At 49.9% G+C, this 13,970-nt stretch overlaps 1 protein-coding gene across 10 annotated transcripts in view; it reads left to right on the plus strand.

Moving 5' to 3' along the window:
• TLN2 (talin 2) overlaps positions 1-13,513 on the plus strand; it is a 409,742-nt gene extending 396,229 nt beyond the window's left edge. For all 10 annotated transcript variants that reach the window (XM_045822076.1, XM_045822086.1, XM_045822079.1 and 7 more), the window contains 5 exons: positions 5,300-5,425; positions 7,817-7,879; positions 7,971-8,153; positions 10,975-11,100; positions 12,638-13,513. In XM_045822076.1, coding sequence (XP_045678032.1) covers positions 5,300-5,425; positions 7,817-7,879; positions 7,971-8,153; positions 10,975-11,100; positions 12,638-12,766 — 627 coding nt within the window. In that variant the 3' untranslated portion in view covers positions 12,767-13,513. The remainder of the gene's footprint in view (positions 1-5,299; positions 5,426-7,816; positions 7,880-7,970; positions 8,154-10,974; positions 11,101-12,637) is intronic.
• Positions 13,514-13,970: the final 457 nt, after the last annotated feature.

Here is a 13,970-nt window from a genome sequence, read left to right on the forward strand (position 1 = left end):
GCAAGGCAGTCTCTCAGAGGTTTCAGGGAGGGAGACAGAAATCGGGCAAGTGACTGTTTGGCCAAATCCTGTGGGTGACTTCCGCTCCTTCGCCTCATGTTCCTTGAGGGGAGGGGCTGCAGGGTTGCAGGGGTGTGTTCACAAAGAGAAGGGAAAGAAAGAGGACGACAGATAGAAACACTCTTCCTCCGCCCTGCACACACCCAGGGACCTGCTGGGGAGGTCCGACGGGGGGGGCAGGTGGTAAAGATGCTGCAGGAAGGACACGGCTCCTCCGTGAAGAGGCCGACAAAGACGAAGGAAGAGAAACAGAATTCCCTGCTTATTTTAGTCGGTGCCTTCTAAGAAGGGTTTGATTGGGACCATAGCATGTCTAAGCTGTGAAGCACCAGGAGGGCTGAGTTGCTCCTCACGTTACAAACAGAAAGTGGATTGCTGTCAGAGAAGGGGAGCGAATGCCTCAAAGTCACGGTCAGAAAGTGCAGATCAGTGACTAAGACCCAGCTTAGCCGTCTCCTGGTTGGGTGTGGAGGGAGAGGCTGGAAGCAGTGCCCGTCTGTACCATGTGTCACTTGACACCTCATTTATCTTCGCAGTTTTTATTTGTAACTATTCTAGATTTTGATCAGAAAAGGCAGGTAGAACTGTTACTAGAATTATAAGTGGCAAACAGCACTCAGAAAGGGAAAACAGACTAGCTTAGCCCAAAGTCTGAAAACAAAACAATGTTTAAAACCACAAAAAAATATACGTAGTAGTAGAAATAATAATGAAATTATTTGCTAGTAGCTAATGAACATTTACTATGAGTCAGTTATGCTTCATGTGTATTCATACTCACAGCAACCCTGTCCGATAGGTGGGAGGGAAGGGGGTTGGCCCAGCGAATGAATTGCTGCAAAGACTATGTTCTCAGAATCCTCGAAAGGCAAAAGGTACTTCAAAACTGAAGAAAAGTCTCCTGTTTTCTCTTCCCATTCCACACTTCTCCCCCCACCCCCCACCCCAGTGGAACCTCTAGCTCTCTAAACTTGAGACCAATCAGAGTAAAACTCTCAGAGCTGTCCAGCTATGGGGAGCAGGCAGCAAGGAGCCAACCCGGAGTGCGGTCACTCCCCAGAGAAGGCTCCCCAGACCACTGACTCTCTAGAAGGGGAGCTCTGCGTAAAATCCCCAAACAGGAAAATAGTAGTAAAAGGGTGCTTAAACCATTCTCAAATCTCCCAAAAAACCAAGGTGAGGAGAAAGGCATCGCCAGCTAGTCTGCGGGACAGTTCAGGAGAGACAGTTGTTAAGAGCTAGTGGCGACCTGGACAATAAATAGCCTTTTCGAGTGGAGGGCGAGGGGAAAAGAACCGGTACAAAAGACCAGAGAATAGATCCAGTGCTCAGACACTGCAGCCAACCCCGCCATGAAGCAGAACAGATTCTCGGTTTGCACATATGTTATTTTGCCCAGCAGTATTTTATTGAGCGCCTCTCTGTAAAATGCCGAAAGTGCTACTGTGTTACATTGTGCATGCCCGACAAACTGTCACCCGCTGTGCAGGCTGGTGGAGGGATGCAGGCAGAGTGCACAGTCAACAGCCCGCGGCTCGACGTGGGCAGGAGCCTGTGCCCAGACGTGTGTGCCTTCGCCCCCAGGAGTCAGGAGTGGACGGCTGTTGATGCGGACGCTCCCTCGGCGCACGTCTGCCTCTCCAACCGTGTACACTGTCCTCGGGCTGAACTCGGGGACTCAGGAGATTCATTTTGCATAAATGCGTTCATTCCCCAAGCTTTCATCACATGGGCTGTTCTGTCTGGTTTTGTGCTCAAGAGATATATGTTAAATAGGACACAGTATGTGCCCTGGCGGAGGTCACAGGCTGGTAGGGTTCAGCTGATGGGTGTCTGTTTTTCCTTGACCCAGGCCAGCATTTCCCACAGGGTTGGCTGAGGAACACCTCTGTTAGAAATGCAGATTCCAAGGCCCCGCCCCAGACCTACTGAAACACAGTCTGCAGCTTTAACCAGATCCTCAGGTGATTCTGCAGAAGCTATCAGTTTAGCCCACTTAATGAAAACATTTCCTTAAGTTCACCACCTTCACTTGATGTGAGTAGCTTTAAAGCACAGGTGGCAAACTCAAGGCCCGAGGGCTGAATCCAGCCCTCCCCCTTGTTTTGTCCGGCCCAGCACCTTGTTTCTACCCGGTGGCAACACTGAGTTCTTGCTTAACTGTTCAGGAGTGGTTACATTTATACAGCCCTAAAGTTACATTCAGCCCTTTGAAGGCAACAACGAGGCTGATGTGGCCCCCGGTGAAAATGAGTTTGACACCCCCTGCTTTAAAGAAATATAGATAACTACGTGTATAGGATTAGTTATAATTGTTTTAACAATCTTAATGGCTCCAGTTGTTGGGGTGTGGGGTCCAGAAAAGCTCAAGTCCTTCAAAGACCAAGCCAATTATGTTTCTCTCCTTTTTGTGATGTGGTTAAGCCGTGTGCCTCTTCCTCTCTTTTCTGGCCACCTCACCACCCTTCTCTCCAATTCCATCCTCTGTGCTAGTGGGAGCTGAAGCTGATGGGGAGCACTGACCCGGGTGCTTGCCTTTTCACCAAGCCTCCCGGGCGCAGGGAGACCCCATTTCCTCTGAGGCTAGAAGTTGTGTGCTGTGAGGAAACCTCAGGTGTTGATGTCTGTCTGCCGCAGGAGAGGTAGGGTGGGGTTAGTGTGAATGATGAACCTGGCCTACAGAATGGCCTGTGCCCAGCAGGCAGGCGGGCAGCTCTCTGCCCAGACGGCAGCATCTAAACATTCGCCTTCCATCCCTGTTGCCATCCCAGTCAGCTCTGTGAAGCCTTCCTTGGGAAGCTCTCCAGTACTTTTTAATCAAGGCACGTGTCTTCCAGAAATAAGGTTTTCTGCTATGGCCATTTTAAAGCATAGAGATGTTATGGAGAGAAAAATAAAAATCCATCAAGGGGCGTTACAGCAGTTGCCGTTGCAAGAAAAATCAGTGGGTGTCAAAAATACTTTGAAGTTGAATCTCTGTTTCAAGCATGTGTTTTCCCAGAAAAATGACGGTGGTGATGACGATGATGATGATGATGTAATAAATAATAATAATAATAATAAAGAACAATAATAATAATGAAACACCCTGCCAAGCAGCAGAAGACGTGGGAGAGGCCTTTCAAACCAGTTGTAATGATCTCATCACATTATCCATGCTTAGAGTTAGCACTTCATTTTAAGGAAATTCCATGTTTATCAATACTAAAATTAGGGAAATCAGAAATCTGGTGATGGGCACTCTACCTCATAAAGTGGACTACATTGCAGAACGCACAGTCCCCTGAGACAGGAACCCAGGAGACTTTTGGGAGACACCACAGGCCGCTCCTTTCTGGTCTGCAAAGTGAGGAGGGGCTCCCTTTGGCCCCAAAAAGGTCTGTGGTGTCCTCAGTGCCTTAATGTGTTATATGCTTGACTTTCTTTTGCAGAATGGATTTTCAAAAAAGCTATTAATTCAAGGTCATTGAACACATGTACCAGAGCCTAGGGCATCTCTTCGGGCCTGTGTATGACAATACCTTTCACAACGAAGCGCCTTACACTGAGTCATGTTTGTATTTCAGTAAACAAATTTCATATTCCACTATTGCTACTCCCCTGCTCCCACCCCATAATGAAGAATCCCCAAAATGACTCCACCGGAACTGAACCCATTCCTCTCCTGAATGCTCCTAGAGCGAGACTGTCAGAAAAAAGAAAGACGTCCAGCGTCTGTCCCCGAGCCTCTCACACGCCACCACCGCCCTTCAGACCCACTGCGTGTGCCCTGCATCGTTACTGTGATGATGTGGTCGTGAAACGAAAATTAGACCGGCAGCTCTCGTGATTCAAGATGTGATCGATAAGAACAGGACACTGGACAAGAATTGTGCCCACGTATCCATCCTGTTTGATGTCTCGTATGAGACCATTAATGAGCCGACTTTGAGCCTCTGACCCCAAATTATTCCTCAGCAATGCCTGGGTTGGGCAGCGAAGGGGGCAGGGGGTGTGGCCCTTGACTAGTAAAACACATCACCGTGGAATCAGAGTTTTAGGTTTAGATCTGGTTTAGACTTTGCTTGCTGCCACCTGACCTGGAGCCCAGTCGTCACCTCTCTGAACCCCAGCTTTCTCACTGTAAATATAAGGATATGCATACCTACAGTGCAGGATTTTTTTTCCTGTTTTTTCTGATCTGCAGAAAAACAAGCTAATGTACATGAAAGTGCCTAAGCAAGCTGCCTGGCACATAGTAGGCACTAAAACCATATTACTGTTGGAAAGCACTGCAAATGTACTTCATGCCACTGACTTATACACTTAAAATTGGTCCAAAGGGTAAAAGTTACGTGTGTTTTACCACAATCATGCAAAGAAAAGGATTGCTACGCCTGACCATCATCACCTCTTAGTACCTGCAAGGTACCGGCCACATCGTCAGCATCCTGGGGCCCGAGGGGAGCTTCAGCATATCGACAGACTGTTAGTGCTGCAGGGGACCTTGAACGTTATCTAGTCTGACCACCCCAAATGGTGGTGTCCTACCCGCCCCGCCCCACTTTCCAGAAGCTTCTCTCCAACTTCCCAGGTTGCGTTGGCAGCACAGGGCGTGGTGGTGGCAGATTCGCAGCAGAGTCCCACTGAGCCGGCAGCACCTGCGCAGTGGTGGCCAGTGTCCTCCCCCAGTGCAGCGGGGCCCCGGGAGCCGGGTGACTGAACAGGCTCCACCCTGGCGGGTTTCTTTTCCATCACGGGGTGGTCTTTGCTTGGTATGTAACGCTCTTCATACTCAGCCACAAAAATGCAAATGCTATCTTGCTTTTGTTTTTACCCCAGAAAAATAAGGTTTTTCATGACTGAGAGCCATTTTTGAGCCCTAAGCCCTGGAAGAAGGTGCTACCCGCCCCCCACTTTGGATTCTGATTATTGGTTATTTTGGTTTTGGTTATTGATACTGATGGGACCATTCCAGATATTTGATTCACAGTGGATTGATGTCTCTTTAAAGATTCTGGCCTGGAAAAATAGCCTTAGAACTTCCTGAGTTAACATTTGTGCAGAATGTGAGTGCTGGCAGCTTTCGCCTTTTGGAGAGCGGACACGGGGAGGTAGTTTAGGTCTTTCAGCCTGGGTGTGGTTGCCAACAAAAAGCAAAGACAGATGAAGAGCCAGGTGACCGAGCAGTAAGTAGCTTGGCAGAATGTGCCCTTTGTGGATATGAATTGCACGTGACACTGTTCTCTTTCGGTTATAGCAAGCAGATGAGACCCTGGATTTTGAAGAACAGATCTTGGAAGCTGCTAAATCCATCGCTGCTGCCACAAGTGCCCTGGTCAAATCAGCCTCGGCAGCCCAGAGGGAGCTGGTGGCCCAGGGAAAGGTGGGTGAACCCCGTTGACCGAGCACTGGGAGAGCACATAGTGAGAGCCTGTGAGGGAAAGAGCTGAAGGCTTTGGCCTGACCGAGGAAGCCAGAGATGTGCCGTCTGTCACTGCCATCCATCACTGACCTGCCGGTCGGCCCCCGCCACCCTGACACTCTGTTTGCTCAGACCTGACAAACGGAATGAAGGGTTTGCCTTGCAGGCCCCTCATCTGCTTCTGGTTAAGGAAAGGCCCCACCCCAGGCAGTGATCCGGCCTGAGCGAGACACTGGTGTTCCCACCGTGCATTAGGCCATTCAAAGACGTAAGCTGTCGTGTTTTCCTGGTGGGTGGCTGTGTAACTAGGGACTTTATAAAACGCCATCTTCCAACCCCAATGCTCCATTGATTCTTTAGCACCTTGTAACTGAATGCTGTCCAGTCCTGCAGTTACCATTTTCCTGAGCCCATTGGCCAAAAGGCCAGTCCAGTTTTAAGTCTAAGATGTCTTTGATCTGCTTCATCTGCAGTCACCCATTCCACCTGCATTACATGAAAGCCTAGCTCTTTTTCAGTAATCCAAAGAATTAATAGCGTATTAGACTAATCCTGGCTGTGGCAAGGCTTTCCCATTTAAAATACTCCCTGTGTTCTGTTTTTTTTTCCCATACGACATGAAACCACCCCATCCAAATTGTGTCTGCAGAGAGCCTCTCAAATATAAAGGCCCTACAGAAACCCTCGCAATGTGTCAGGTTGGGGGGCTGGGAAATTTGGTCATCGCAACTGTCCGTCACTTCTGTTTGCCATGGAAAGGCCTCTGCCGTCAGTGTGCAGAGAGACGGGTACGAGTGTGTCTTGGCCCAAGAGTGTAGCACAGACAGAAAGCGATGCCCAAGCAGTGGCTGTCCATCTTCCCACAGGAAGTCTCTTGTGAATTAGCCGCATCTTAGTCTCAGACCACATACTCTGGCTTTTCTGGCTAAACCATTGCGTGGTATGTAATTCAGTGTTAACACGTGTATGCCTCCCCAAGCATGCAGTCTGTTCCTTTATGTTCTCACATATCCCCCGGAGATGTGCCCGGTGCTGACCTTACTTACCAAGTGTGTGTTGATCGATCAATATGTAAAGACCAAAAATGGATCATCGAGAAGAATATCCTACCTAAAAATCCAAGTTTATTGATAAAGGGCCAACTATGTGCCAGACACATTGCGAGAGTCTACAGAATCTGTCCTGAAAGTGGCAGAGCCCCGTCCTCCAAGGGACTCGGATGTTCAGCATTGAAGAGTTGGTAACAGAGCTTTGGCTGGACTTGGATGAACTCAAGGCTTATATGCAGGACCTTGGAGTTTACCTGACCTTCACCAAGCCCTGATGTGATTCCTGTCATTGCTGGCAGATCCCCAGTTTCATATTCAAATAGAGAGAGTCGTCATCTACCCTGGCTGGTGTGGCTCAGTTGGTTGGAGCATCATCCTGTAATTGAAGAGTTGCAGGTTCGATTCCTGGTCAGGGCACATACCTAGGTTGCAAGCTCAGTCCCCAGTCTGGGCACATACAATCGCTGGTCCAGGCACACACAGGAGGCAACCAATGTATCTCCCTCTCATGGATGTTTTTCTGTCTCCCTTCCGCTCTAAAAGCAATGAAAAAATGTCCTTAGGTAAGAATAAAACCATAGTAATAAAAATAATTTTTGAAATACAGAGTCATCTATTACCTCTTCATTCACCTCGCCCCTCAGGTATAAAGGTATTTCCTCCCATAGATACTCCCTCTACATCCGGACAGAAAATATTTTACTTGTGCCATAATTTCTAAATAGAAACAGAGATCATCTTACTTCCAGCCTCTTCATTCTCCCCCACCCCAACAAAACAGTCTGTGTTTCCTTAAGGTTCTGCACTTAATTGTCTTAAAGGAAGGTACCGCCCATTTCTGCGTCATCTGCCAGAAAATCACAGCGTGGCTTCAGGCGCTGTGATCAGGAGAGATTTAAGTTTCCCTTGGCCCTTGAAAAAAGAGTCCTCAGGGGCTCCCATGTTTGAAGTGGAGAAAGGTCGGCAAAGGAAATGAGCATGTAAAGACAGCCCCATCTATCATTCCTGAGCCATTTCCCAGAAACACAATACCTGGCAACTACACAGGCCACTGGGGGCCTTGCAGAGGGACTCCTTGTGGCCCCAGCGGAAACTGGCCAGCATGCTGGTGCGAGGGGCCAGGGCTCTCCCTCATGGGAAAGGGCACTGCATTGTCTTGCTGGTGCTGACAGTGGGAGTGCCTGCTGGTGCCTCGGGTCTGAGGTCTTCCTCCCTCTGCTGCCAGGCAGTGTAGGGTCTGGGGGGCTGTGGGTCGCCCTGAGCCTCCCAGCTCTCACTGCCGATTTCTAACCTCCACCCCCAGGTGGGCTCCATCCCTGCCAACGCTGCAGACGACGGACAGTGGTCACAGGGGCTGATTTCTGCCGTGAGTCGCCTTCTCTTTCCTCCCCATTTGCCTTTGGGAGCCCCCGAGGGAGGTTCGGGCCTTGGGTCACTTCTCTGTTGACTGCCCCCAGGCCCGAATGGTGGCAGCTGCGACCAGCAGTCTCTGTGAGGCAGCCAACGCCTCTGTTCAGGGACATGCCAGTGAGGAAAAGCTCATCTCATCCGCCAAGCAGGTCGCCGCTTCCACAGCCCAGCTGCTCGTGGCCTGCAAGGTGAAGGCCGACCAGGATTCAGAGGCCATGAGGCGGCTACAGGTAATGGTCACTGATGCTGGTGGGAAAATACTCCTGTTGGAGCGGGTAAGTGTCACCGGAGGGAACAGTCTCACTTGCTTGGCATGACCCACCGGGCCTTCCATCAGCCAACTCTGTGCCACTTTCCTCATTTTCTACCATGTGCAACCATGCCGCCTACACCCTGCTGCCCCACCAGACGGACATTCTCCGGGCGCCTCCTGCCTCGGGGCCTGCCTCCCCACCCCCCAGCCTGGGGAACTCCTACTTGTCCTTCTCGACTCAACTCCAAAGTCACCTCCTCTGGGAATCCCTTCCTGACCCCCAGGCCTCAAGCAGCCAGTCCCGCCTCTGTCCTGCCAGAGCCCCCAGCCAGACCACTCTCATGGGTCCTGTGCCCTGGTCCACCACGTTTGCCCTTAACATCTGTCCTTGACAAGGCGCGGAGCTCCCTAGGCTTGGCACCAAGTCTCTATGGTTGCACCGCACACGCCTCAGAGGGAGCCCCGGTCGGTGGCGGCCCTCATTCGAGGCCTGCTCGGGAAGGCAGTGAGAGGACGGACCGAGGAGCTTATCTGACTGAGACCATTGCTAAGGTTGCCCAGAGCCCAGAGAGCATGCTTGGGAAGGTGACGATCGAGTCCTTCCCACAGCATATGTTTTCCTGATTGTTTTAATTGTCCCATATTTCAGACGCAGTGAAAGAAAGGTCAGGATGAGAAGATGAGAAAGTCACGTAGCCCCAACATTGTCACATGTCAAATATTATCATTGTTCTCTTCTTGTGTTTATCTGTGTACAAAATGATTCTGTCTGGTTGTAATCATAGCAAGAGACATTCTGCTTTTCTTCACTTAACATTTTATCATGCATATCTTTTTCCTTGAAGGAAAGTCCTCATAATTTCTCTATGCAAAGCTAACTGGCCCATTCTTCACGAGTCTCATTTTTAATGATTGCATGATATCACATCAACTGATTATGACTGAATTTCCCTATTCTTTGGGCACTTTGTTTCCAATTTTATAGATGTTTATTATGTGTTAAAATGCAGGTTATATGCTAAAAATGTATTTATATAAGTCATGAGTAATTTCATAAATGGCAGAACTATTTAAACAGTTCCACCGAAGCTCAGAACTCGAGTTTCATTTTGGAAGTCCTCAAGCCCGTTGCTGCCGTTTGGGCCTCCTGAGTGTGTCCCTGGCCCACCTCCCTCACCTTCATCCAATGCCTGGGATAAGCCCAAGGGGAGGTGGGGAGCTGCACGTTTGTGAGCGTGTGGTTCGTGAGTTTGGGCGACACTTTTGAGGAAAACATCCCAAGAGAGACTGGGGTTCAAGTCCTGCCCCTGCTGTGGATTAAGTATATGATCTTACACAAATCACCCAGAATTCTCCAGGCCTTAGTTTGCCTCCTCTATAAAATGGGAATGGAGATGGCTGCACTGGCCCTTATGAGGGGCAGGGCACGTAAGTCCCGGGTGTAACACAGCACCACTCCCACAGTCCCTGTTACTGATGTGCGTGGCTGCTGCAATGTCATGTCTAACTTCCTTCCAGTGACCCAGGGGTTCTCTGGAGCCAGATGGACCTATTCAAATCCCAGCTCCGTGACTCACTAGCTCCAGGGTCTTAGTCAGGTTACTTCACTTCAGTTTCCACATCAGAAAGGTGGACTAATGAACTCTGACCTCATGAAGCTATTTTGAGAATAAGCTCATGGTGACAACTTGTCAGAGATTAATTGGCTTCCCCTTCCCTGTGGACAGGCCCTGATAGTCCCTATTTGTCAGGATAGCTCACAGCCAGATGAGCCAGTTAACTTTGAATGAGAAAAATGCTCAAGTTTCTGAGGTTTAACCCCCCATGCACAAATCCTTGACTTTGAGCAGGCTGGGCAAGGAATCAGGAGGTATAACAAAGCCTTGACCATCACTAGAAGATAATCTGAAACCTCAGGTGGCAGAAGACAAGGCCCCAGGGCCATGCTTCCCGAGCATTAAGAGGGAGCCAGTGTGGACTGTAGCTCTTACTGAAGACCCAGACCACACCCTGAAAAGCTCTTCTTTGCCTGTGCCTAGCAGTTGCCCAGTCTGCAGCAGGTGGTGTGAAGCCCAGCCCTGACTCCAAAGCACATCTGTGAAGGCCACATTACTGTGGGGCTCCCAGCCCTTTCACGCAGAGGTCAGTAGTGCCTTCACGGCCCTACATTTGACCAAAAGTCATTCAGAGAGCGCCAGCCCCAGGCAGCCATTGTGCCAGGTGCTGGGGATGCAAAGATTCAAGTCACAGCTCCTGTCCTCAAGTCAATCACTGTCCAGGAGGGAGAAAGGCAACCACAAGTGTGGTGAGGGCTGCAGAGAAGCCAGCACCGAGCGTGCAGGTGCATGGGGTGGGTGAGACTGAGGTGGGCCAAGAAAGTGGTGTCTAAGCCTAGCCCGCAAGTATGCCTAGGCTGAATGGGGCAGGGGAGGTGGTTTTCTAGACCCAGGAGGCAGCCCTGAGTGCTTCCGTTAACACACACGTCAGAGTGCTGCAATCATTTATGTACTTAATCGCAATCCCCCTCAAAAGCGTGTGTTCCTTGGAGCCCAGAAACTGGATCTCATTCATCTGCGAGTGAGCCAAGATTAGGTAGGTGCCACTGTTGGTAGAATCAGTGGATGGATGGCTGGATGGACAGATGGACAGACAGATACATACTAACTGGAGAGAACTCCTGTGTTATAATTGGTAAATAAATAGGTTCATAGTCTCATGAACTGTACCTTAATGTCTGTTCTCACCAGATCCAAACGGCTGTTCCTAACGATGTGATGTGTGTTTTGTTGCCTCTCCAGGCGGCAGGAAATGCTGTGAAAAGAGCCTCAGACAATCTTGTCCGCGCAGCCCAGAAGGCAGCCTTTGGCAAAGCCGATGATGACGATGTCGTAGTGAAGACAAAATTTGTGGGGGGCATTGCTCAGGTGTGTGATTAAATCCAGACCATGTGTGCTCTCGCGATGGGCATTGTGTTGTAACAGTGACTTCAGCAAGGTGGAAGTTTATTTCTCCTGCATGACAGCCTAGGTATAAGCAGTTGAGGAGTGGTGTGGTGGTTATTTCGTGTCTGCAGCCCAGATTTTATCTCTTTATTGCTAAATCATCCCTGAGATGTTGCTCTTGGCCACTTGGTCCAAGATAGCTCAGTAACCTCCTGGGCTTTCCAGCCTGCAACAAGAGGTAAAGGAGGGGCTGGCACAGCCTGGGAGTTGCATATATCACTTCCTCTCTTGGGCCATTGGTCAGCACTTAGTCACATGGCCGACCTCGCTGTAAAAGGAGGCTGGGAAATGCAGTATTCTTAGTAGTCACATGCCTAGCTAAAAATTAGGGGTTCTATTATTTAAAAAAAAGGAGAAGAGAAACTGGAGGACAGTGATATTATTATATAAACAGAGTTATGCATTTAGAGCTGCTACCCGCTCAAGATATTTGGCTCAAAAGAAAGAACGAACAACGGCCCCTTCCCAGAACTTTTAGGAGAGTAGTTGGGGTCCTAGGAGAGTACCCTGATGGTGCCGGGTTGCATTCATGTGCTTATGAATGAGGAGGAAACTGCAGGAAATCAGGTTTGCAGTTTAAGGTGTGTGTTGATACAAATCGATTATATGAGATTGGTTTTCTTATAGTGCCAAGAGCACCGAGACCCTATTCCTCATTCCTCAGTTGCTCATTCCTGTGCCTTCCTTAGATCTTCCTGAACCACTCCCTCTGTTCGGAAATACACTGGGTTCATTTTCACCAGGCTCTGTATGTTGATACACTAGTCCAGTGAGAAGTTCCATGAAGAAGGGTCTCTGATCAAATAAGGCTGTGAAATACTGCCCTCTGCCCCCCACCTCAGAGTATCCCTGGGATCGCTGGCCTAGGAAAGGCTCTGAAAAGGCCCATAGGAAAGAAATCTCTTTGGCTTTCTTGAACACAAACTTACCTTTTTCACATAAGACCTATGACTAATATCCCTCACACTTTAGAAGCATGAAACAATTATGTGAACGGCATCTAGTCGTTGATGACTCCAGCTTTGGCTTCAGGAATGTCTGGGCCAGGTCCCGCCCCACTGGCCGGGGACTGCAGGGAAGTGGACTCTATCTCAGCTTCAGGCTCCTCATTGGAAAAATGGCCCTCTCGGTGGGGCATGCCTCATGGTGCTGCCGAGAAGATGACGGGAAACGCCATGTAACATGCTTCCACCAGAGCCGTGTGCATCGTAGGGATGACACAGATGTTTGCTATTAAGTCAGTGGCCAGAAGTCAGCTTCTTTTCTTGGGTCAACTGGGTCACTGGTCTCAAAATCCAAACTGTGGCCCAGAGGCTGGTCTCCACAGCGAGTCCTTATTCCTGGTGCTCTGCTGTGCCACTGTCACAGGTGCTGTGGGAGCTCGCAAGGCAAGCGGTGGAGGGGGAGGGCAGTTTCCTAGAAAGTTTTAGATCCATCCAGCTCATTGCTTTCCTTCCAGATTATCGCTGCCCAGGAGGAAATGCTGAAGAAAGAACGAGAACTGGAAGAAGCAAGGAAAAAGCTGGCCCAGATCCGCCAACAGCAGTACAAGTTCTTACCCACCGAGCTGAGGGAGGATGAAGGCTAAGGCCAGAGCCGAGACAGCGAGCCCTCAGGGACGGCTCTGCGAGAACTGGAGAGACAGCGCTCCTGAGAGGTTGGCGCTTCCGTGGAAGCCGCCTGCTTGCCCCCGGGGCCAGCCCAGGGCCCCGAGAGCTCGTTCCCAAGTCTCCGTTCCGTCGGGCGCTGGCTGCATGATCATGATGTCACACGGTACAGTGTCTCCCCCACAGCTCCTCTGCCACCTCCCCTCATGCCTCACCTGATCTCAGGAGAGAGGGGTGCACGTTTCGTGGACTGTTACCAAAAAGGGAAGTCAGTATTATGTCGTCCTCAGACACCGGTCCTTCTCCGGGCCTGCTCCTGGGCCTTCTGTGAAATCGTGCCAGGAAGAAGATAATGGCTGAGGGAGTCATTGATGCCGTAGATATTCGAAGACACTCGTCTCCCTCTCAGAAGAAGGTGGGAGTTGGCGTTGAGCACGGTCGATAAGAGACGGAAACGAAAACCAGTGTGGACTCCAGGAGGGCAGCTGGGGTCATCCTCCTGCGTCTCAAGCACTGGCTCACCCAGAGGGTGACGAATTTCTGCTCCTGTTTGCACGCCTTCTTGCCTCAGTGTGTAAGCTCCTTGTACAATCTAGACCCATCATGTATTCTGTGGCCCAGAAAATCGAATGATTATTTTTTTTCCTCCGTAATCCAAAGGGCAGAGGTATGGGGTGACTGTCAGGGCTTGGGGAGCAGGGGCTATAATAAAATGTGTGGGCTCCTCACGCTGCAGAGGCTGTTTCAGTTCATACAAATGCATTCACACACACCCGTGTTCCGCAGACTGCAGGCAGTGCAGCCTCCCCCTTCTCGGCATCCAGGGCGGGGGTTCAGCTGAAATAAAGCAGTTCCTGGGTGACTCCACCTGCCAAGTCCCACATCGGCTCCTCTGCTCTTAACAATGATCAGAATCCAGAATTGGGAGGCATCTGTTTACAAATGTGTCCCCTTTCCTCCCTCCTAAGATAGACTTTTTCCTATGTTGTGAGATTTCTGAGATCTAGATGCATCCTAAAGTCAGTATGAACCTTCACAAGGTAGTTTTCCTTACTGCATCTTATAAGTGAAGATACATGCTATCTTCAGAGTCCGTCTTCCTAGATGTCACTCTTTCAGAATTGTATGGTTTTTCCCCTCCCTCTTTTCTCAGAGCCCTCTCTTTGAAGGGTATTTTAAGGCCTT

Source organism: Phyllostomus hastatus, unplaced genomic scaffold (assembly GCF_019186645.2).
Source record: "Phyllostomus hastatus isolate PE091 unplaced genomic scaffold, TTU_PhHast_1.1 phas_scaffold_501, whole genome shotgun sequence".
In the NCBI taxonomy this organism is placed as follows: Eukaryota; Metazoa; Chordata; class Mammalia; order Chiroptera; family Phyllostomidae; genus Phyllostomus; species Phyllostomus hastatus.